Raw genomic sequence first — 24808 nt, 5'->3', positions numbered from 1 at the left:
GTTTATCAGCTTCAGGGAAAGCACTTGGTGGGATGGAAGAAAATTAAAACTTATGGAGAAAGGCAGATTTGAGTTCATACAGCTATCTGTTACCCATATACTCTACCTCCTCTTTACCATGGATAACAGAGGTAGCTGATTATTCTGGTCAGGTCATTGTGAAATAGGCTAGTCAAGAATTGTGGGCTTTCCTGAATTATAAGCATGGGAATAAAAATGCTATATGTTTATATCCAGGTTCAAGAAAAATTGACTTCCTAAGTCAGTCACTATTTGGGGAAGAGAATGCTATCACCTTTGTAAAGTTGTGAATTATGAAAGACATTTCTGTTGGGTTACTTAATGTCCTTTGGGGTTTGTTTCATTTATAACATTGCCTCGGGCCTTCTGCAGCATCCTGTTGGAATGACCTCCTTTTCAACCCTGTGCTGGCAGCTGTAATACAGCTCTTTCCCCTGGATCCTTCAGGCTGGTCACATGACAGACATGAACTGTGACCCCTTTGTCCCTTACCCAGATAATTAGCTCTCTTTACTTTTTCTGTTTAACAATTTTGACTTAATTTCTTTCCTCTTTTTTCCCCACTTCCTCCCCTTCTTCTAATTTCCTACCCAGGCAAGAATTTTTGGAGCAATTTAATTTTTTATTGAAGTATAACCTTGATGCAGAAAAGTACACAAATCATAAGCTCACTGATGCTTCACAGCATGAACACACCCACGTAGACAGTACTCAGATCAAGAGAGAGAACATCACCAGAACCTCAGAAAACCTCTCCTATCTCCTTCTAGTCACCACTCCTCTCCCCGAAAGGAAATCACTGTCTTGACTTCCCCAGCTGTGCCCATTTTTGAACGTTAGAAGAATGGAATCATACAATATGTACTCCTTTGTGTCTGGGCCCTTTCGTTTAACATGCTGTATAGTATTCCAGTGTATGAATACACTACCGTTTATTCTACCTTGATGAGCATTTGGATTGTTTCCAGTTAGGGCTGTTATGAATGGCAGTGCTATAACATTCTTGTAAATGTCTTTTGATGAACATATGTCATATTTCTGGATACTTAAATAGAAGTGGCATTGTGGAGACATAATGTATCCATCTAGCCATTTAATTTAAAAAGTCATAGAAGACTTAACATTGATTTTAGGCAAACTTTTGGTTGGAAGCATTTATAAACATACAGAGATTCAGTTTTGCATAATATATCTAATTTGTGGCTATGGAAAGTGCCTCTAGCTCAATGAAGTATATAGTTCTAGACATATAACTCCTGTGTAGAACAAAATTGCCATTCACTGCCAATGACAAGTTATACTAACTTTCTTCGTGCTATTTTTTACACAGTTTTCCAGAGCTGAGTTAGTGGGCCCATTCTGCAAAAATCTTACGGACATATTTTGATGGTAATCATTTACAGTAGCTAAGATTACATAAGTTACACACCTCTGAGTGGTGATGCTAGCAGGGAAGAGTGATATGGTAGTGCCGACCGCCATGCTTAGCTAAAGTTACAGAGGTTGAACACGTGTATTTATACAAATTGCATTTATTACCAGGAACCCTGCAGAAGTGATGAGAGACTGGCTGTACACTGTAGATAGGATCCAGGATAAGTAGCCAGGCATCTGTGCAGCCATGAATAATCTTTTTTTTTTTTCCCTCCCTCTTCTAAATTGTGAAATTTTCAAAATGTGTTCCACAGATACTTGTGAACAAGCTTAACCTAGTCTGAGTATAGAAATATGTTTATGGTATCATATCCCTCAAAAACTGGATAGTAGCTTTTAAGGACATTTTATTTGATCATCAGATAAAGTTCCCTCAGTCATTCTGTGAACATGCATAGAATTCAGTTGACTGTGTTTGAGGATGATGTTTTGGAGACCTTAAAGATTGCCCTTTCCCTCCATCAAAACAAAACCAAAAGCTCAAAAAGGTAAAGAGAAAAGTTAAAATTTGATAGTTGTGAAAGAGTAGGAATAGAACCAGAAGATTTGCTTCCTATGTTAGGTGAGTATCTTTATGTTAAGTTTTTGGATGGAGAAAGGAGATCTACCTATCCTAATGAGATGTTTTTGAAACAAAATATGGCAAAAATGAATCAGAGAATAAAATATTTCATTTTTACAAAATTATCCTTCTTTGAATTTTATATTTTAAACAGTAGTTTATAGACATTAATATTTAGAAACTGTCTTAATAGAGGAGTATTGGGTTTCTTTCATTTTTGAATGTCATTTAGAACTCATATTGGTGGTTCTGTTTTGAACCAATACATTCAGTTCAACAAGTATTACCAATAATCTGTGTTGTACTGTGTACTGTGCTAAGCCCTAGAGGGGATAGAAATGATATTCCCTGTTCTCAGAAAGCTTATGGTCTAGTGAGTATGTGGCAGTGGCAGGGGAGTGGGGCATATATGGATTACTATAATACAATGTTAGGTGATTGCCATAGTGAGAATTCCATGGGTGGCTGGGCAGGTAGCATTTGAAATGTGTCTTAAAGGATGAGTGGGTTAGCCTAGAATGGCCTCTTTGCTGATTTCTGCCTGTTGGCAGAGAAACAGTGTGGCTGGAGTTAAGATGCTTTGTAAAGGAGTAATGCAAACTAAGGCTGGAGTAAAGCCAGGGTGGTGAATTTCTACCTGATTTAGTGATAGTATAGCACAGTGATTAAGAGCACTCGCTTTAAATCACACTAGAAGTTGAGTTCCAGTGTGACCTTAAACAGATTGCTTAATCTGTCTGAGCCCAGTTTCCTCAACTGTTAAATGGAGATAGCACCTGCATAACTTGCTGCAATGTTGTATGAAAAAAGGGATAATACGTGAAAAGTGCTTAACATAGATTTCAACCCATAACAATTCTTAAGTAGCTACTGCGGACAGTGGGGAACCATAAAGATTTTTGAACCATGGTGCGGTGGGATAGGAACCTTGCAAGGCGTTTATTTTTATAATTGACGTACAAAAGACTGCACACATTTAAAGTGTACAATTTGATAGGTTTTTACATACGTATGTGTCCATGAAATCATCACCACAACCAAAATAAGGAACATATCTGCCACTCCCAAACGTTTTGTATAAGATTTTAAAGAAGGAAAGTCTGGTCCGCAATGTGTAGGAAAGATTGGCATGAAGTAGAGCTCGGAAGTGGAGAAATCAGTGAAGAGGCTGTTGCCGTGGCCCAGGTGAGAGAATGAATGAGTGAGGTCATGCACTCAGTGTGGTGGCAGTTTGCCTCCCCTAAGAGACTGGGCTGCTAGAGGACAGGGTTGAGTCTTCATCATTCTGTCATCTCCAGCACCTAACCCAGTACCAGAGGTATTTGCTTTGTAAAAGATACCTTATTTTAAACTGTTTCTCCCTTTATTTTGTTTAGGGCTTAAAAGATAACCTTCTTGCTTCTGGAACACCCAGCTTGACAGCCACCAAACAGTTGCTTCGTCCAAGAATCACGAGAGTCTGCCTCAGGGACTTGATATTCTGTATGGAACAGGAAAGGGAGATGAAGTATTCTCGAGCTCTGTACCTGGCCCTTCTGAAGTGACCACTCCACTCTCCATGCAGATCCTTGCTGTTTACTGCCAAAGAAGATAGGAGCACTGTTGCACTGTCCTGAAATGTCAGTTTCTGGAAAATAATCACCCATACGGAAGGCCATTGTTTACAGTTATAAACTTTTATTAAATCTTATGTATACATCCCATGGGATTCTTAATGACCAGAATTCAGCTTTGTCTTGTGAAAATTGGTTATGAGATACAGTTTATACAGAAGTAGGCATCTGCATTTAATTACAGCAAGTTAAGGCTGTGTCTGTTACTACCTGCTTTATTTGACAAGCTGTTTGTAACAGGTGAGGTATCTTTCCCTGATAACAGCCTAATATAACTTGCATTGGAAGGAAGGAGAAAGGAAGAATCACTACTTACAAAGAAAAATGCATTTAATCCTATACTGACCCTGTCTCTGGGTTAGGTTGTCTGGGTTGGAATCAGAAGTTGTTCAGCTAATTATGACAGCCGCTTCTGTAGTTGAAGGTAGCAAGCAACAGAGCAGGGCCCAGGATGACTTTGGCTGGCTGAGTCCCGGTGTTGTCAAAACCAAGACAGATGGAGATCGTTTGTGCCTGAGGTTGCTGTTCTCTGGTTCATATCACCGTGTGCTGCTCCTGATACCAAGTGAGAGGACATCCTTGTCAGGGAAGCCTTAAAAGTGAAGCTGCTGAAATACCTCAATGAAAAATGGAAAAGGTGGAAAGTATTGGAAGGAATGGTGGGGCACTGAGTTCAAACTGGTAAGGGGAAATGAAAATGGAATCGTAACACAGAAAATGTGCTGCATATGCCTGGGAGGGGCAGAGGTGGAATTGGAACTCCAGGGCAACCGGTGTGTGTTTTGTTGAAGGAAAAAAATCACAACCCAACTAAAAAGGAAAATGTATCAAACATTTTCAAATTACAGTATTTTAAAAGGAAGAAGTTATTTTTTATTTTTTATTGTTTTAAATCCCAAGAAGGATAATTTTTGTAAGTTAGAGTTTTTATTGTTCCTTTTCTCATAAAATTTTAGTTACTCTAAGTTTTAAACATCTTGGTGCATTTAAAAAATCTGAATTGATGATTAGAAATTTTTGACATTAGGATTCCATTTTGGATTCTATACTTAAAAGGTAATGTCAGCATTTCACTTTTGGGGATCTTGGCTATAAATATACTATGAGAAACAAGTTACATATTCATATGAAGAGGAAGCTGATGTTTTGCAAACCTTTTTTTTTTTTTTTTAATCTCACCTGTGTGGGATGCACCTGGTGAAAAATAATAGCTATAGTTAGAATCATATGCGTAACGAATGAATAAATCATCCAAAAAGGTTTTAAAAATGGGAAAGCTATGCTTGTTAGAAAAAGAATTCAGGGGGAAGAGCCTGAAGTATGTTACTCTTCATCCTGTTCTTCCCATTGGGACTGTTATGGCCATATTCTATACTACAGTAAGTTTTAAATTAGCCACATTTTTTTGTTTCAGCAAGTTATTACATAAAGTGCTATAAATTGTGTATATGTTAAGAGTACTTTGAAAAGAGATATATACCCAAAGTTGGTTTTGTATATTTAAATGCTTAGCTTTATTTTTTTGTAAAATGCAACATATTCCCATATTTGTGTATAATCTTATTGATCAGATGTCTAAAATTATTTCAAATACTTCATTAAAATAATTATTTTATTATAAGAATAACTTTGCTCAGTCACTGCCTTTGAATACCAGTGTCTTTAGCTCCTGAAGTGCTCATATCTGCTGGGCAGTGGGTCTTTCTTGGCTCCAGTCGTTACTTTGGAGTGTTGTCATTTGGGTTCTAGAACCTCACTTTAGATCCGAGTCTGCTGTATCACTTTCTTGGAAATAGTTCTAAGTTTGCATGCTATTTGACTCTCTACGAAAGCTAAGTATATTCATTATAAAAGTTTTTGGCCTCTTATGGTTTTCTTACTGAGGTGTTCTTTTTCAAAAGTTATGAAATACATAACTGTTAACTTTTTGTTATGAAATACATCTTATGTGCAGAAGAACAAATACAGTATATCCAAGGTATTCTTCCTCTCAGTTTTCAAAATGGTGACCTTAGGGTAGATTTGATTTTACAAATCTACTCACACAGTGTTGCCAGTGTTTAATTCACCAAAATCTATATTTCCACTTCTTTTCAAAAATTAGAAGATCTGAAGTCATTAGGTTATATAACCTGTTGTATGGCAACAATCCACTGGGGCCAACCAGTGGCTGTCCACTTTAGATATGGGGACATAAGTTTATCTTCTCTTGTGTGATACCTTTTAGCATTGGCGTTTGTGACCCTTTGCCTTCAATATTTATCTTGGGTGATGAACTGAAAAAAGGAGCAAGTATCAGGAATTCTCCATCTATTTACTTTTTTAAAAACAACTTCGTTGACATATTTCGCATATCATAAAATTCACCCATTTCATCCATTTACTTTTAGTATGACTGACTGACCTATTAAATTGTCTCCTCCTCAACATCTTCGACTCTCCTCCTCCCCCTCTTAAAAAAAAAGAAAAAATTTAACATTGTTTTAAAGCCAATGCTTAAAATCTGCATTTGAGGTAAATTTTGTTTCATTAGACTTTTGGCAGAACTTTATGTAAAATTAAGACTATACTAGTTACGTCACGGATACAGCAAAGAATACAAGCAATGTTAAAGCATAGTCTTTAGAAAAATATGGAACCAAGATTCCATACTGATTAGGTTGAACTTTATCTCTTTGCCTAATTGTACAGCGAACCAACTCAATGTTTATGAAACCGAGCTGGACAGGACTCTGATTCTGCCGGAGATAAAAGTATAATGTGTCACATGTTTAAACATGACCTGGTGGCCAGTTTTTGTTTTTAGCATTCTGTCATTTCAAATACCTTCATCTGCCTCGCTGAACTGACAACTTTTTTTTAACACGTGGGTGTGATTTACGTCTGCTATCAACATCTTTTCCTCAGTGACTTTTTAAACCTCTTCATTAGTAGTTTCACATGCATTTCAGTTGTATTGCATTTGTGCATTTGCCTTTTCACTGAAGTTGTTTCACTAGTTGGAAATTGGTTCTCAGGAAAATATTTTTTAACATTTTTCTTTTAGGAAACATTTGAGAGTAAGTAACATTGCAAGTAAGAAACCTAAAATCTTCACCACCATACTTGGATACTGACTGGTTAGGTGAGAGAAACAGATATATAACAGTAACAGAGTTAGAATTTATTTAGACCTTATCACATTGAATGGTAATGGCAAGAAAATACTCCCCGGGAACTCTGACTTTGTTGGTAAACCATGACGAGAGCAATTTTAATGGCAACTCTTCTCCTTTAAAATAATAATGTCAGGTTGACATATTTCTAAGTTCTCATAGTAGGTAGTATTGAGGAATTAGCCTGTGGGTAGAGCATACACTCTGGAGTAAGAGTGCCTGGCTTCCCATCTCAGCCTTGCCTCTTACCAGGTGTGTGATCTTGGGCACGTTATTTAACTTCCCTGTGCTTGTGCTTCCTAACAGTACCTACCCATGAGGTGGTTGTGAGAATTCAGTGAATCAGTATATGTACACAAATACTACGTGCCTTCTATGTTTTTTTGCCAGTCACTCCCTCCCACCTGCGAGGTATCTTCAGAAGCTCTGCCACTATGCCACGTTGCTGTAAAAAACAAAAAATTAACATAGTGTGCTTACAAAAATAGGCTCGCGAACAAACTAGAAGGCACGTGTTAATTGCATTAAAATACAGTAAAGCACTTAGTACAGTGTATCACATGTATTAAACACCGTATGTGTTAGTAATGGTTAGTTGATAGATAAATGGCATAGCTCTACTTCCTGCCCACTTCCAGTACTGTATTATTTATGAAAGTTGCTGGTTGAATGCATGAACCTTAGTGTTTTATTTAAATATAATTAAGATCATGAAAAATTATTATTTTACATTGGGGATTGTAGGATGGGAGGCTAGAAGGAGAGAGGTATGAAACTATAGTGGAGCCATTAAACAGAGTAATTCCTATATTCATGGTTTTGCCTAATAAGTTTCTTGTAGGGTTGGATGCAGTAAAGAAGCCATGCCATTACTTTTCATATTTTTAATTGAAAACATAGATAATATGGTGAACATTCCAACAGTATAAAGGGGGGTGAAACCAAAGTAATTCTCTTACATCCCATGTTCCCCTCCCTAGATTCAACCACTTTTACCAGTGTCATATATATCTTTCCAAACAGATTGTGTATGTGTACATACAAGCAGATGGTTGTATATTCCCCCTTTATTTGCAAATGGCAGCATACTGATCTGTACCTTGCCATTTTCATAATCCTATTATTCTTAATTGAATTTACACTATGTTCCAGGCCGGAAGTCCTAGTAGATAGAATCTTGATGTAATCTTCGGGAAAACACCACGTAACTTGCTGACTATTTTGTAAGTTTTACTATTTCACTAGAAGAATCCAGTCGCATCTAAATGTGTCAACAGTGTTTCTCTACTAATGAGTATCATGAAAAGCAAGAAAGGGAGTAGGGATTTCTTCCTAAGGGGGTGGAGGTCAGAGGAGAAAAGTCACGTAAGGGAAGAATTGAGTGTTCAGTTTCACTGACACCAGCCTCCCACCATGAACACTAGTATCCGGGAAAACTAATTTGAATTTAGGATCACTCCGGCCTCTTCTCTGTAAAATTTATATTCCCCTTCACTAAAAATAGATCAGAATAGGGATGATCTAAATTTGAGGTTCCCTGGAGTGATCCCTGATGGGACACCTAACACCCAAAATACTCATTTAGCAAACTTGTAAGAACTTTATGTGAAGCACTACAGGGACACAGTCCATGTCCTAGAGGAGCTCCCTAGTCAGATGGAATATATACATAAGCACATTAATAATGCAAAGTAGCATATCTGTACTCCAAGGACAGGTGTATATATTAGGTTCTCATAGATGTCCTTAAACCAAAAAAACCAAACCCGTTGCTGTCGAGTCAATTCCAACTCATAGCAACCCTATAGGACAGAATAGAACTGCCTCATAGGGTTTCCAAGGAGCGGCTGGTGGATTTGAACTTTCGACATTTTGGTTAGCAGCCATAGCTCTTAAGATACTACTTTCAAACGGAACAATCATGTTAAATCACTCACCAAACCAAACCTGTTGTCGTCGAGTTGATTCTGACACATAGTGACCCTATAGGTCTAAGAGAAAATCCTTCCTTGCCTCTCCAGCTTCTGGCGTTCCTTGGTGTGTGACAGCAGTTCTCCATCCACTGCTTCCGTCTGCACGGGGCCTTCTTCCCCTAGTGCCTCCTCATGTCATCTCTTACAAGGACATCAGTCATTGGATTTAGGGCCCACGGTCATCCAGAATGGTCTCATCTCTATTCTGAAGTTTCGGGTGGACATGAGTTTTGGGGGGACACTTTTCAACTCACTAAAGGAGCATACTAAGATTTTATTCTCATAGTTCTACTTTCTACCTCTGACTTCAATAACAGTGAAAAGTTTCTGGTGGTTACAATGTAAAGGGGTTGATTTTGTGAATCCCACACTGGAAACCTTGACGTCTGTCTAGGTGCCTGTCGTTACCTTCTCTTCTCTTCCACTTCAGGCAAGGCTCAGAAGTTCCTAGAAGGTAGGTGGCCCTGTTCTGAGAAATATGGCTTTGATGTGGTTAAGAGTGTGCCTTCCTTGTGTTTGCAGTGGTTTATTCAAGTGAAGCTCCCTTCAGGAGGCTTTCGTGGTTTTGAATACTATTTGCATGCTATGTTGACCTTTGTTAAGGGAATTCTTCACTGTGTGAGAAAATCACAAATTTATTTCACATGGAAATAATGACTCTAACAAATGTCAATTATTAGAACTTCTTTTTAATGAACGTGGGTCCTCTCTTCAAGGACCAGGGATTCTAGTCCTCCTGAAATGAGAATGTGCCAGTATGTGGAAAATGTCAGTAACTGTGCCTCTCGCAATCTGTTTCCAAAATGCCAATTGGGAACTGTCTTGTTTACCTAGTGTTGCTGTAACAAATACCACAAGTGGGTGGCTTTAAAGAACAGAAATTTATTTTCTCACAGTTCAGGAGGCTGAAAGTCCAAGTTCAGTGTGTGGCTCTTTGTATAACTCAGAACTGATTAGGTTTGGAACACACCCTACACTGATACAGCCCCATTAACATAACAAGAAAACCATATTCCCAAACAGGATCACATCCACAGGTACAGAGGTTAGGATTCCAACATGTTTTGGGGGGACACAATTTAATCTATAACAGGAGCCCAGTCCCACTAAAGGATTTAGTTCCAACTGATTTAACACTGGCAGACTTGCTTTTGAGGTAGGAATCCGAGCTACTGGGGGAGGAAAAGAAGAAGCAAAGCCCAGAATTCCTGGTGTGAGACGTATCACCAAAGGGCTTTTGAAACAGGAGGAATATCACCAATGGCCTTATTGACTAAACCCAGATGCTTCCATTGGCATTAGCCTCTAGAACTGGGAGTCCGCAGCCAGTTTTAAATCTAGGGTCACTCCAGGCAGCTCAGGTTTTATCAACTTTCTTTTATGCCTAGAATATAAAAAAGAGCCTAACTATCTAAAGAATGTGTATTTTGCCTACTATAGCTTTAAAAAGCCATCTGTCTACTTCTTTTCATTTTATTGACTGACTAGGCAAACGGTAGCCAGGGGTTTGGGGAAGAGGCCCTTTAGGAGAGGTCTGTATATACTCTAGACAGAAGTCCACAGAGAAGTCTGATGCAGCCTGTGAAGGTCAGAAAACATCAGACTTTGCCTAAAATGTTAACATGGGAGCAATCATCTAAGACAGTGATTCTCAAACCTGGTTCATGACACTGTGTCCTCAGTTATCTCAAGGGAGGACGCAAATCTCAGGTCTTGAAGGTTAAGTTTTTAATTCACCTTTTTGAAAGGTGCAGAGGTAGGCATGGGAATAAAGGAAGGTGTCAAGTCAAGCAAAATGGTAGATGTTACATTGTTGATCTGGTTAAATCTCCTTCCAGGTTACTGATGACATCATTGGCTAAGGTACAGACTGGGTTGCAGAGTGTCTGGGGAACAAGGACACTGATGGGGTCTAGTTTACCACATTTAAGTATAAATCCACTTAGACCCAGGCTGCATATGTACAGCCCAAAGTGCTTGATGTTTCTGAGGTTGTCTAAAAGTTATCTAGTCCAATGTCATCCACCTAAAAAAGGAATTCTCTTCAGCATCCTTGAAATATAGGTCCTCCTGTAAATAGTTCTAGTCATGAGGACCTCACTACCTTATTATACCATTCATAATTGAACTGTCTAAATCTATGGAGTCCCTGGGTGGTGCAAACGATTACTGTGCTTGGCTGCTAACCGAAAGCCTGGTGGTTCTAGTTCACACAAAGATACCTCGGAAGAAATGAATCAGCCATTGAAAACCCTGTGAAGCACAGTTCTACTCTGACACACATGGGGTTGCCAAGAGTCAGAATCATCTCAGAAGCAACTGGAATTACTTATATATTCTGTCTTGATTTGAGTGGAAATCTGCCTTCCTGTAATTTAATATTTTGAGAATATTTTTGTTCTCTGACGGTACATAATTATAAGAGCAATTAATTGAGCCTTCACTGTGTGTCAGATACTGTGCCAAACTTCTGCATTATTTAAATAACCTTATGAGAGACAGCAGCAGAGAGCTGCTAGCTATTCACCAAACCCATTTCCTGTCCTTCCTGGTCACACAGCTAGACTACATTTCTTAACCCCTCTTGTAGTTAAATGTGACCATGTGCCTGAGGTCTGGCCAGTGATATGTAGGCAGAGTGATGTTGACAATTTCAGATCTGGCTCATGCAAACCTCCCACACATGATTTTCCACATCTTCTTTCCCTCTCCACGATGACCTTGGAAGCCTCACGTTGAAGATGGTGGAGCTACCAGATTGGAGGAGACTTGGATCACTGAGTCATGGCTTGGGGCAAAGCTGCCTGTTCATCCAAAACACTCATTTCTGATTACACACAAGAGAGAAATAAACATCTAATATGTAAGCCACTAACACAATATGGCTGTTATAGCAGTTAAGATAGCTGAATTAACTAGTGCAGATAGGAGCTGATATTGTTACTTCTATTATATTAATAAGGGTACTGGTATATCAAGAGGTTAGGTAATTTACTAGAAGTCACAGAGAAGGCCATGGAGTTGGGATTTGAACTTAAGTCTGTGCAGAATATGCAGTCTTGACTCCTACACTAACCTGTTATTTTTGAACAACACGTGACATAACTTTAAATATCTAAGGATATTTGTCCCTTCTGCAGGCTGAAGGACGCGTTTCTCCAATTCTCACAATGTGGATTCTAGATGTCTCAGTATTTTAATTGTTCTCTTGGTTGCATTCTAATATGCCAAAGGCTATGCTAAAACATGGTTCCCCGTGCTGAATGCAACACAGCAGATGGGGTATGGGAGTGTGGAGGATAGTGGGTCCACTTACTGTTTAGATCAGAATTCCATACTGTTATTGGTGCCAAGTCAGATTGTGGTAGTGTGAAGCTTGTGGTTAACTGATCACCTAGGGCTTTTTCACTCTGGCTATTCTAAGTGAGGCTCATGGACCAGCAGCATCAGCACCACCTAGCGACTTGTTAGAAATGCAGACTCTCAAGCCCCACTCCAGACCGACTGAGTCAGATCCTCAGGTGATTCCTGTGGGCTAGAATTTGAGAAGCCCTGCTCTGATAATTGCCTTTATCAACGTAAAGAGAAAACTTCACATGTCCAGTTCCACTTCGTTTTGTTGATTTGACCTGTTGTTCTAGCCAGTCACAGTCATTTAAAATTTGATTCTGTCACTTACTGAGGACAAGGTCTCATTTATGGAGGACTTACTTGACTTGAAGTTACTAAATCAACTTTGCAGTTCAGTATCCACCTCAGCCTCGTGTCATCCACGGATTTCATGAGCATGCCTTATGTGTTCATTTAACGTGCCCATAAATGTGTTGAGCAGCACAGGACCAGCTATAAAACCCTGAAACATGTTGCTGTTCTCCAACATCCATCTATTAATGCTGATATCACTTGACAGGCAACTGTGACTGTATCTAACTGTACTACTGGAGAGTTCAAGTTTTTGTCAATGGCTCTGGAGAGCAACTTGCTTCATTGTTTGCACTACCTAGTGCCTCTCAAAGATGAGCATGAGAGTGATCTGGAGGATCCCCGTCCCTCCCCTCTTCCACCACTGTTTTCTGGTGGTGCCTTCCTGTCTCTGTGAGAAACATGGACGGGCATCAGTGATACTACATTTTAAATGCCCTGGGGGTGTTTGCTACAGTAAATCCCAAGGGAAGTAAAGGCTTGCCTCAAAGTGAAGAATCAACTTTTTAGGGTCACAAGGTACAGAGGAATGTTCAAGGTGTCTGCATTAGTAGGATTTAGTGAAAGGTTACGGGGAAAATCAGGACACAACACTGTTGAGCCAGGATTCTGGAAGAACGGGAAGGTCAATCACCAAAGAGCACAAATTCTAGCAGCCTTGTAATCTCATCTCCTCAATATCAGAATCCTTTTCTCTCCACTCCCTGACGTTACAGTGCCTCTGCTATTCTGACTCTGCTTCTACTACAAACTGTTCTGTTCCTGTCTTTGTTCTCTGTTCTAGAGCCTCCCTCTTGCACATTTTTGGACCTGGCACAATTCTCTGTTTGTTGCATTCAAACCCCCTAAGAGCGAGGAAGTGGGTGCGTCTGTGAACTGCAAGGAAAGACCTTTGGCACTGTTGTTTATTTAGAGGAAGACGTTAGCAGAGCAGACACACTATACACTTGCTACTCAAAGTGTGGTCTGCAGACTAGCAGCATGGGCATCACCTGGGAGCTTGTTAGAAATGCAGAACCTTGACCCACTCCAGAGCTGCTCAATCAGAATTTCCAGTTTAACAAGTTCACCAGGTGATTTGTGTGTGCATTATACTCTTGAGAAGCAATGTTCTACCAAACTGCCTATTTTTAGTAAATCTGGACTTCTCTTCATATTAGGTTTGCCTAAAATTGTATACCCCTGTGTGTCAGATCAGATCCAGGCTCAGGAATTTTAAAGCAGTCTTGAACCTTAGCCTTGCAGTCAGATTTCAGAACAAGAAGTTGAAGCACAGAGAGATTAGCTGGTTTGCCTGAGGCCACAGCACTAGAATGCGTTGTGATTTGTGCACAATTTTCTAGGAACACTGATAATACTAAAAAAAAAAAGAAACATTTCATGTGTGACCTGGCAACGTTGAGTCAGTTTCAGAGCCAGATAAATTCAAGAACTGGAAGCAATGGAAGAATGAGCCGACTATGTACATTAACTGCATTCAAAGGGGTTAGTGCAGTTGGGGGTTGGAGAGGAGTCAGGATTGTCTGCCAGAGAGAAACACCACCTTCTTCCAGTTACAGGCTAACACCTGGCAGTTTATTCTATCTGGTCTTATTCTCTTAGGAGTGATTATTAAAGTCTGCCCCATTTCTAAGCAAATTCTCCCACATCTTTTATATTTTGAATTTTCATTTTTATTTATACCAGTATGCCTTTGGCCCACACAAGTTTTTAATCTGAATCAGACACAATGATAATAAAAATGATTATAGTAGTAGTACTGAGAGTGACTAAGGCATTTTAAAGGAGTCCGGGTGGCGCAACGGTTAATTGCTCAGCTGCTAGCCAAAAGGCCTGCGGTTTGAACCTACCAATGGCTCCACAGCTCCACAGGAGAAAAGACCTGGCAATCTGCTCCCAGTTCTACTGTGTCCTATACGGTTGCTATGAGTTGTCATTGCCCTGACGGCATACGACAACAACAAGGCATTTTAGATCTATCTATATAAACCAGCAATTTGGAAATGTATGTTTAATTGATATTATAATTCTGAAAAGTGCCATTGCAATCTTGAGGGTTTTCCCTGCTGAGTTCTCCACTTGGTTCATAAATCGATCTTATACCTTAAAATATTTTTCTTACGTTTTGTAATGGCCATTGTTCATTTAATATTTAGCCACAGAATACCCATTTTATAGAGTTTTTGAAGTGTTAGAATCGTACCCATGAATGCTCAAAGGAAATTTAGAGATCCTGGTACAGCGCCCCCTACTCGCCCCCGCCATCTTACAGGTGAGGAAAATAATGTTCATAAGTGGTCAGTGGTAAAACAGAAACGCGAGCCCAGGGGCCAGCAGGTTTGAGTCATCCCAGAGGCCAAGTCGGTCTCGCCCTGTGGTCCTGAGACTGGTCCTGGGCACTGCCTGAGGGCCCAACATCTGGACATTTGCCTGGGATGCCTGGTGAAATGTTTACCCTGTCCTGTCATGACAGGTCTTAGCTTTGGCTCTTCTTTCCAGACCCACAGGTTTTTGTTTGTAAGTTGGATACATTTCAATTCCCTCTACCATTTTCCCTGAGTGTGTAGTACGGCTGCTCTTGCTCTACGGGTTGTGTTCATTTGCTTTGCCATGCGTCCGACAGACAGAATTGGTGTCGACTATGTATCAGCCCCTGCATCTCCTACAGTGAGGTCCCACCATAAATACCTATACGCCCTCATCTAGGAGCCCTCTGCGTAGTAGATGAGACATACATGTGAGCTGGTGATTAGAACACTGCCGGGCAAGTTGAAAGCATGAACCAAGCGCTGTGGGAGATTTTTTGTTGTTTGCATCAACTTTTCTTTCTTTTATTGTCTCCTTTTTCTTTCAGTTTCCTTGTCTTCTAGAAAAAGAATAAACATTTATCAAATAGCTTAATGATAGTAATACCTTTAAAATTTTTTCATCATGTGTCTGTTGAACCGCAAGCGCTGTAATGGGCTCACAGAGAGGACTAAGTGGGAGAGACAAACAAGTCACCAACTAACTACCTGGAATATGCTAAGTACCCACCGTGACAGAGGATGTGCAGAGCACGGTGGGTACAAAGGAGTACCTACTCTGCAAAAGAGGGGGTGCTGGGACTTGAAGACTAATTGGGAGTTATTTAGGCCGAGGCAGGTTTTCTAGGCGGAGGGCAAAGGCACCTAATTGGGGAGTTGTTAGTGTATTAAGGCTGCAGCATGTCAAGTGCAAAGTGGGGAGTGACAGCATAAAGGGCCTCGTAACCCAACCTGAGGCGTACGGGAGCTAATGTGATCGTCCTGTCAGACCTCAACGGGAGCAGTACCGAGCATGTATCCTACACTCACTTGACTCTTTCAATTGTACTATGTTGAGGGCACACACACAGGCACTCCTGAGAGGCAATATCTACCTGAATTAAAGTACAAGTGGTCCTCAGCTTTCACTGAACTGCCACTTAGGCTCACCATTCATGGACACACCAACCCACCTTCCAGCCTTTGGGTTTGGTCTTTCATACACTGCAGGACTAATGTTCGGGCATCTCATGGTGGCCCTGCCTGCCAGGCATCATCACTAAGAGACCAGTAGGTGGGTCACTGCCCTGCTTCCTGAGCCAGCATTTGAAGGGGGGCCCTGCTGAGCCCCTGGCCCTGTAGAACCCTGGAACGTCTTTATGGGGTTCTTTCACCCCACCTCATCCTCGCTTCCTCCTTGGTGGGACTGGTGGGGGTGGGTTAGGTTGGAGACATAATGCTGGGTTGTCTATAGACAGCCTCACATATGCGGTTGGTCCAGTGAGGCCCCAGTTGACTTGTTTATGGTAACAAGCAAAAGAAGTACTCTTCACTGCAACCTGGCTTCGGGAAAAACCCACATCTGGCTTACCGGTTAAAAGATTAAGGGTTGCTCAATGCAGAGGACACAGGGACGCAGTTGTGGCTTCTGGCTGGATTGGGGGCTCAGAGCCAGCAGGGGCTTCCCCTCCCCAGCACTCGGCCCCTGGGAGACTTCTTAGTTGCCTGCCAGCTACCGTGAGCCTGAGGGAGGAAGTGCTTACAGAAGCCATAATTAGGGAGTTAATCATCTTTTTTTTTTTTTGCTTGTCTGGAATAGAAATTCTGGAAGTCAGCAGGAGCCAAACCGGCTGGGCAGGGCCCTGGCGGCTGCTGTGACTGTTGGTGGCAGCACAGGCCACCCTTTGAGCCATAGGCATGTTCCTCTGGGCCCTGCCCCAGAGGGGTTAGGTGGACCCTCTGAGTGCAGAACCTGTGTGAAGTCACCTCACAAAAGCCGCGGCCAGGCCAGCAGGTTGTTATCTTGTGCATTCAAAACCTTTAACCCTGGCCAAGCGTTTTCAAATGTGCTCTGTAATAAAAACTCCCACGAGCTTTCTAGGCATCTGTCGTGGCCTCATCAAAGCTGTTCTTACAAGTGTGCAGTTTCCAAGTATGGTATCCCAGCCATTACTGCCCCCAAAGGATCCGATGGTAATCTCTCCTCCTGGAAAACTGAGGAGCGAAGACTGATGTCTTCCTCTCTCATTAGCCCATCTTCCTGGGAGCGAAGCCTCAGGCTTCCCGTCAAGATGGACAGACCTGTTTTCGGTACAGACCCTTCTGCGTCTAATATGAGCCCTAAGTATTGTGCTTCTGCACCAACTACAGGCCTGTTAACCAGCAACGGACTCGCTTAGTCACTTGGCTAGGGGAGCTCGCTGAGTGCCTCCCAGCGCCGTCAGCCAGTGGGGTGGAAGGGGTTGGAAAGAACAAATCCTCCCAGGTGTCACCAGAGGCTATTGGTTAGGCATCCAGGAGGTTATGTAGAACTGGGTTTGTGGGTCCCAGTAGGGCTCCCCTGCCGGGGTGAGTGCCTCGGTCCACATCGGAAGCGAGGTATCTCCAGACCGGCGGCCCCAAAGTCGTGGGGTCCAAGTGGGGCCTCAACGCGGGGCAGCTGCTAGACGGAGACCAAGGGAGGAGCCACCGTGCCCCGCTGGCCTCTCCTTGCATCCTATTCTCCCCTCCCCGGGCTCACAGACCACGGGGCAGGGGCAGGGGCAGGGGCAGTGGTTTCTCGTGGCTCAGAAATTTGGGGCCTGAGGTCAGGTGCATTTGTTCTGCACCTCAGTGTGGCACAGGCAGGCGATACCCTTGTGCACTCCCGGGAAGCTCTCCAAGGCCAGGGTATATGTCAAAGGACAGAGGGAGTCACTGCAGCTCCCCCGCGGGGGTCGTATTTTCCTACGCAAAATCTAGATCCGGGGTTTGCCCTCGAGGAGCCACAGCTGCCATAGGCAAGTCCAAGAATCCGGGGTCCCAACAGAGGCTGCCTCCAGATCGGTTCACATCACTTTTTATGGGTGCTCCGGTGTCTCACCTCTCACTCACCTTTATTGAGATGTGGCCAGAAGGAGTGGAGCAGAAAGGATTCGGTAGGAAATGTTGAGGATGGGGCGTCTAGCATCTCTGCCCTCCAAACGCTCAGCGACTGAGCAGCCCCGCGCTGGGGCACAGCTCTCCTCCCCAGTCTCTGCTGGTTGATCTGTGGGAGGGGAAAGACAGTGATGCCTTGCGCGATCATTGTGATGATTAAATATGAAAATACCCAGGACAGAGACTAGGGCATAAGAATGTAGCTTAGAGAACTAAAAAGTAAGCAAAAGGAGTCCTTAGGTGGTGCAAACAGTTAAGACTGAAAGGCTGGCAGTTCGAATCCACCCAGAGGCGACTTGGAAGAAAGGCCAGGCGATCTGCTTCTGAAAGATCACAACCTTGAAAACCCTACGGAGAACAGTTCTGCTCTGACACACATGGGGTCGCCATGAGTAGGAATAGACTTGAGGGCAACTGGCTTTGGTTTTAAGCAAATAAACCTCTCGCCGAATCTAACACTCGTAGATACTGCCTTCTAATCTAACCCAGGACAAACTTTGCTTCAAGAATTGCAGCTTTAGAGACATTTGATGGGAAGGAACTGCACAGTCTTCCCTGGCAGGAAGCGTGTTGTGTAGTTTGGAAATCGGTTTTAAGAGGCCGGTCTCTACGTCTGAGCAGGAAAGAACAGAAGGCCGGGTTGTTGGTCTCTGCGTTGCCCCTCTGTGCAGCTCGCTTGTCCCCACTGCTAAACCTCCTCAGTGTCTAAATAAACAAGATTGAATGCAATACATAAAGCCACGACCACGTCAGTATCTTTTCATTCTGAATTGAACAATTTCAAACTTCCATCTGCTGTTTTTTCAGAGGAGGCGGAGGACCTCACTCTTCATATAAAAGCAGACCACAATTTCATCTTTCAGTGCTCAGGGCTCCAGTACTGGACCTGTATAGCTTTTAAGCTCTGTAAACAGCAGTCTCCCCAAAACCCACAACTGAGTGCCGTTGCCAGGGAGTGGGTGGATGGGGATTTTTTTTTTTTTTTTTAATTCAGCAAATAAACTGGCTTCTCTCAGTATCTTTACTTCTCATGGGTTGCGAATTTGCCCAGCTGGTCAATCTCTTTTATAGAAGTAATATGTGCTCATTTTATTAAAACAACCAACCCCAAAAACCAAACCCACGGCTGTCCAGTGGATTCCCACTCATTGTGACTTCATAGAGTTTCCAAGGCAGTAAATCTCTATGGAAGCAGACTGCCACATCTTTCTCCTGCCTAGCCGCTGGTGGTTTCAAACTGCCGATCTTTCGGTTAGCAGTTGATCGCCTTAACCACTGCTCCACCAGGGCTCCTTTTGTTAAAACAAAGGCCTCTCAAAGTGCAGATGGTGTGCTTCCTTCTTGCTAGTCCTCACAGATTCCTTGTTGCAACCAAAGCGGGTGTAGTTACTTTGATAATCGTATGAAATAACCTTAACTTTGCCTAGGGATATTTATAACAAAACATGCAGAATTATTGCACCATAAAGCTGGCTTCACTGATTCTTGCTGATTAAAAACTTTTTTTTTTTTTAAGACTAACGTAATAAAAAACAAATAGATCCAACAGCTGGAGCTCTGAAGACAGTTGCACTGGGCCTACAGGGACCCTCCCTCTGGCCTTTGATATCTGTGCTGTCCTTGGAGAATTCAGGCCAGCCGGCCAGGCCCTGCCCCACGGTGCTTCATGCATCACCTGCCTGCCCGCCCCAAGCTGAGGCGAAGAATGAATGGCCTGGGAGGGACACACTTGTCTTTCTGCCACGCTGGAGGCCAGTGCCAAGTTTTGCTTTAGGAAAAGTGAAGGCAGAGCAATCCCTGGTATTAGGCAAGGCAAACGTATTCCACCCTGTCCCCTGGCAGACAGGCAGAACAGGATGGAGGCATTTTTAATTGATGCTGGAAACTTGCAAGGATAAGAAGTTGGCAGGACCTGGCATAACCCTTTATTCCTCCTTCTAAGGTGCCCACTTACCAGGCACATCCTCAAGGGCACTGTGAAATCAGGCCCCAGTGGGGGTTTGTCCCTTGGCTGTGGGCCAGAATCAAACTGGTTTCATCAGGCCCTGAGTGTGTATGCAATGCGCATTAATTGGCGCATTCAGCGTTAATCCTCATTTTCTTTGGGTGCTGCGAGGAGCTTTCCCATAACCTCTCCCATTCCGTGCCCTCGTGTTGGGCTCTAACCAACACCACCACCCTATTCTCTTTTCTCACTTCCCCTGATTTTTCTTCAGCCCCTCCCCTGGCTGAGTTCACACATTCATAATCCTTAATCCATCAGAATCAGAGATTTCCCTGAATCTAGCACAGGTGGAAAACCTGTTTTAAAAAGATAAAAGGAAAAAAAAGCAAAAAAGCATTTTCTTATTCCTGAGAGGTGACAGAACGTACCATCCTAAGGCCGCTTGGCCTCGATGCTAGGGCTAGAGAGAAGAGTGCTGTGACCCCTTTCACCAAACCAATCACCAACCCTGGGTGACCCATACTGATTATTTTTAATAATATTGGAGAGAATAAAAATTAATATATACTGAAATATAAAGAATAATGATTCAGCGAACACCTATGTATCCAACACCCACTTTAAATAAAAGAACATGGCAAGTGGTAGAATTTTTGCCCCTCTGTTAGGGAGACCTGTAGTACAGTGGTTAAGAGCTTACAGCTAACCACAAGGTTGGCAGTTCAAATCCACCAGCCGTTCCTTGGAAACCTGGGGCAGTTCTACTCTGTCTTATAGGGTCACTTCACTGTGAGTTGGAAATGACTTGATGGCAATGGGTTTTGTTAGGGAGACCTGGGTTCAATTCCGTCCTAGGTACCTTATGCTCAGTCACAACCTGTGTCTGTCAGTGGAGGCCTGCATGTTGCTGAACAGATTTCAGGACAGTGTCCAGACTAAGACAGACTAGGAAGAAAGGCCTGGGGAGCTACTTCTGAAAATCAGCTAATGAAACCCTATAGATCACAAGGGTCCAATCCTGTTGTGTAGGGTGGACTTACCAGCAGCTAATAACAACAACAGCTTTTATCTGTGGAGTCTCCGGTGTGCCACTCCCTGATATTGCCCCCTGTATTGTAATATACAAGGAGCCCTGGTGGCACAGTGGTTAAAGTGATCGGCTAACCTAAAAATCAGCAAGCAGTTTGAAACCACCAGGGGCTCGGAGGCAGAAAGATGTGGCGGTCTGCTATCGTAGAGATTTATAGCCTTGGAAACCCTACGGGGTGGCTATGAGTTGGAATCAACTTGACGGCAGTGGGTTTCTTTTGGTAATGTAATATAGGGTGCATATTTTTCTGTAACTTGCTTCTTTTTGCCTGCGTTAGGCTCCTGAGAAGCATCACTTTGGCTGTGGCTGAGTAGTTGGGTTTTGCTGCTGCACTGAGTCCCACTGTATGCAGATGTTGATACTGATGGACATTTAGGTTGTTTTCAAGTTTTTCCGATTACAGACTCCCCAGCTCTGTACATTCTACACCTGTCATCTCGTTCAAGACCTTCTCTGGGTTAAAGCATAAGCACATCTTCCATTTCCCAATGTCATTCTGACAGGCAGTGTAGTAAGTGTTCCATTTGTTTCATGTCCCTACAAACACAGTTGATAATTGTTTCTTAAGTTTGCCAATCTGGTGGGTGTGAAGAGATATCTCATTGTGGTTTCAGTTTTAATTCCCCTGTTGGTTAATTAGGATTGGTATCTTTTCATATACTAATTAGCCATTGTGAAATACCTATTCAAATCTTTTGCCTATTTTTCTTAACAGATTTGTAGGTGTTCTTTACATATTTTGGATATCAATCCTTAGTCAGTTATGTGTGTTGCAAATATATATTCCCAATTTTGGCTTGTCTTTCACCTTCTTTATGGTACCTTTTGATGGACAGATGTTATTAATTTTAACGCAGTTAAAATCTTTCATCTTTCCCTTTATAGTCTGTATTATTGTGCCTGGTTTAAGGAATACAACAAATTCAGAAAGATAGTCTCCTATGTTGACTTTTAAAAGTTTTATAGTCTTTTTCTGATTTAGCTTTTTAGCCCATCTGATATAGATTTTTTTAAGTGTTGTGAGTTCAGGGTCTAATTTTTTCCTCATACGAATAAGTCATTGCTCCACTAATTTACTGAATAAACCATCTTTTCCCACTGATCTGCTATGCTGCCAATGTCATGTACCTACGGGTCTCTTTGAGGCTCTCAATTCTATTTGTCAGTTTATCTAGCTCCGATACTGCCCTGTTTCAATGACTATAGCTTAAAATAAACATATCTTATGATACAAGTCCCTCTCCCCCGAGTCCCCCATTTCTTCTTTAAGAGTGTCTGGGCTACTAGACTGTTCTTGTCCCTTTGCACTTCCGTATAAATTTTAGAATTGGTGTCAAGTTCCACAAAAACTCTTGTTGGTATTTTGACTGGAATTGAACTAAATCTGTAGATAAATTTGGGGACAATTGATATCTTTATTGATTATAAAATTTTGATGCTATTCTAAATTGTATTTTTTTAATTAAATTTTTAGACTTTGTTGTTGATGGATGAAAATACAATTGATTTTTATATTTGATTTTATATCTAGCACCTTACTAAAATTCCATTAATACTAATAATCTTGTAGATTTTTTAAATTTTCTTTTTTATTATGACACCTCATCCAGTTAACTAGATTTTTATTTTTAATTGTACACTACATGAAATTTGCCTTTTAAACCGTTTTCACAAATGTAAAATATAGTGGCATCAGTCACACACACATGCTGTGCAGCTATCATCACTATTTGTTTCTAAAACTTTTTCATCATCCTAAACAGAAACGCTGTGCCCATTAAACAAGAACTTCCCATTTACTCCTCATCCAAGCCCATGGTAACCAGTAATCTACGTTTGTGTGTATACATGTCTCTATTCTAGATATTTCATATAAATAGGATCATACAATATTTATCCTTTTGTGTCTGGCTTTTTTCACTTAGTGTAATGTTTTCAAGGTCCATCCATGTTGTAGCATGTAGGAGAACTTCATTCCTATTCCGCTACAAGCTGAATAATACTTCATTGTATGTATATGCCACATTTTATTTATCTATTCGTCTGTTGATGGACACTTGGGTTGTTTCCACCTTTTGGCTATTTGAATAATCTGCAATGAACATTGGTGTACAAGGATCTGTTTGAGTTCCTGCATTCAGTTCTTTTGGGTACATACCCAGGAGTAGAATGGCTGGGTCATTAGGGTTCTTTTTGAAGGTAGTCGTATCATCTGCAAATAATAACAATTTTGTTTCTTCCTTTGCAAACTTTGCATTTTTTGTTTCTTTTTCTTGCCCTCTTCTCTTAGCTAGAATCGCCAGTAGTAATAGTGGACACCCTTGTACCTGATATTAAAGGAAATACATCTTACGCTTTATCATTAGTGATGATGGCTATAGATACTCTTCATTAGGCTGGAGAAGTTCCTTTATATTCTTAGGTTGTTAAGAGTTCCCTTGTTTTTCTTTTGTTGTTGTTGCTTGTTTTGTTTTAAATATGCATGGATGTAACATTTTGACAATTACTTTTTTTCTGTTTTAATTGGGGGAGCTAGCATGACTTCTCTCCTTTAATTTGTTAATGAGATAAATTACATTAATTGATTTTCTAATGTTTATGACCAACTAGGTCATAACGATTTTTTTACACAGTGCTGGAATTCATTAGTGTTCTGGTTGCTGTGTAGCAAACTACTCTTGAAACTTAGTGGCTTAAAACAGCATCCATTTTGTTATATCTACAATTCTGTGGGTCAGAAATTTGGGCAGGGGCTCAGCTAGGGGATTCTCCTGTTCAATGTGGACTCATTGAATTCACTTGGTGGTATTAAACTGGCAGATGGGCTGGACTGATGGGTCCAAGACAGCCTCATTCACATGTCTGCCACCTGGATAGAGATGGCTGAAAAACTGGAGTCACCTAGATTGTCAACTGCATTGTCTTCATGTTGCCTCTCCAGCTAGCATCTCAGGGTAGTCTGACTTCTCACATGGCAGCTCAGGGCTCCCATAGACAGTATTCCAAGAGACTAAGGCAGAAGCTAAAAGCTGCTTCTCACTAGCCTCAGAAGTCATGCAGTGTCACTACTACTATATTCTACTGATTAAGCAAGTTTCTGGAACCAACCCAGATTCAAGGGAGAAGGAATGAGACTCTCTCTCTCAATGAGAGTAGATAGCTACTAGTTTGTGATTTTTACATCTATGTTCATACGTGAGATGGCAACTTTCCTTTTTATCATTATCCTTACCTGGTTTTTATATAAAAGTTATGCTAGCCTCATTAAAATTAGATGGTGAGTCTAACCTATTTTGTGAGGGTCTGCCAGGGAAAACTCGCTTAGGTTTTCTTTATTTGAAAATGTCTTAATTTTGTTCTCTGGAAACATTTTTCAATGGGGTACACAATATTAGATGGATGATTATTTTCTCTCAATATGTTAAAGATATTATTCCATTGTTACCTGACTTCCTGGGTGCTGGTGAGAAGTCAGCTATCAGTCTAATTAGCCTAAATATTGTTTCTTTAGGTAATCTGTCTTTTCTCTTAAGAAGCCCTGGTGGCACAGTGGTTAAGTGCTTGGCTGCTAACTGAACGGTTGGCAGTTCAAACCCACCAGCCTCTCCGCAGGAAAAAGATGTGGCAGTCTGCTTCTGTAAAGATTTACAACCTTGGAAACCATATGGGGCAGTTCTACTCTGTCCTATAAGGTGGCTAGGAGTCAGAATTGACTCGACAGCAATGGTTTGGTTTTGAATTTGATCTTCTCTCTTTGGCTGCTTTTAAGCCCCTCCCCACTTTGGGGTGTTAAAATAGTTTCACTGTGATAGTTTCATCATCTGGATGTGGATGATGATGATGACTGTGATAATGATGATGATTTTATTTGTATTTATCCTGCTCAGGAT

General features: G+C 41.6%; 1 protein-coding gene across 1 annotated transcript in view; it reads left to right on the top strand.

The window, feature by feature from the left end:
- The window catches only part of TAF4B (TATA-box binding protein associated factor 4b), a 170959-nt gene extending 164665 nt beyond the window's left edge, over window positions 1-6294 (top strand). Inside the window, exon 15 of the mRNA XM_023741858.1 lies at window positions 3394-6294. Coding sequence (XP_023597626.1) covers window positions 3394-3561 — 168 coding nt within the window. The 3' untranslated portion in view covers window positions 3562-6294. The remainder of the gene's footprint in view (window positions 1-3393) is intronic.
- The last annotated feature ends 18514 nt before the right edge of the window (window positions 6295-24808 follow it).

This window comes from Trichechus manatus, unplaced genomic scaffold (assembly GCF_000243295.1).
Source record: "Trichechus manatus latirostris isolate Lorelei unplaced genomic scaffold, TriManLat1.0 scaffold00193, whole genome shotgun sequence".
In the NCBI taxonomy this organism is placed as follows: domain Eukaryota; kingdom Metazoa; phylum Chordata; class Mammalia; order Sirenia; family Trichechidae; genus Trichechus; species Trichechus manatus.
The sequence above is the reverse complement of the archived record's forward strand: the minus strand, read 5'-3'. Positions and strand labels throughout refer to the sequence as shown.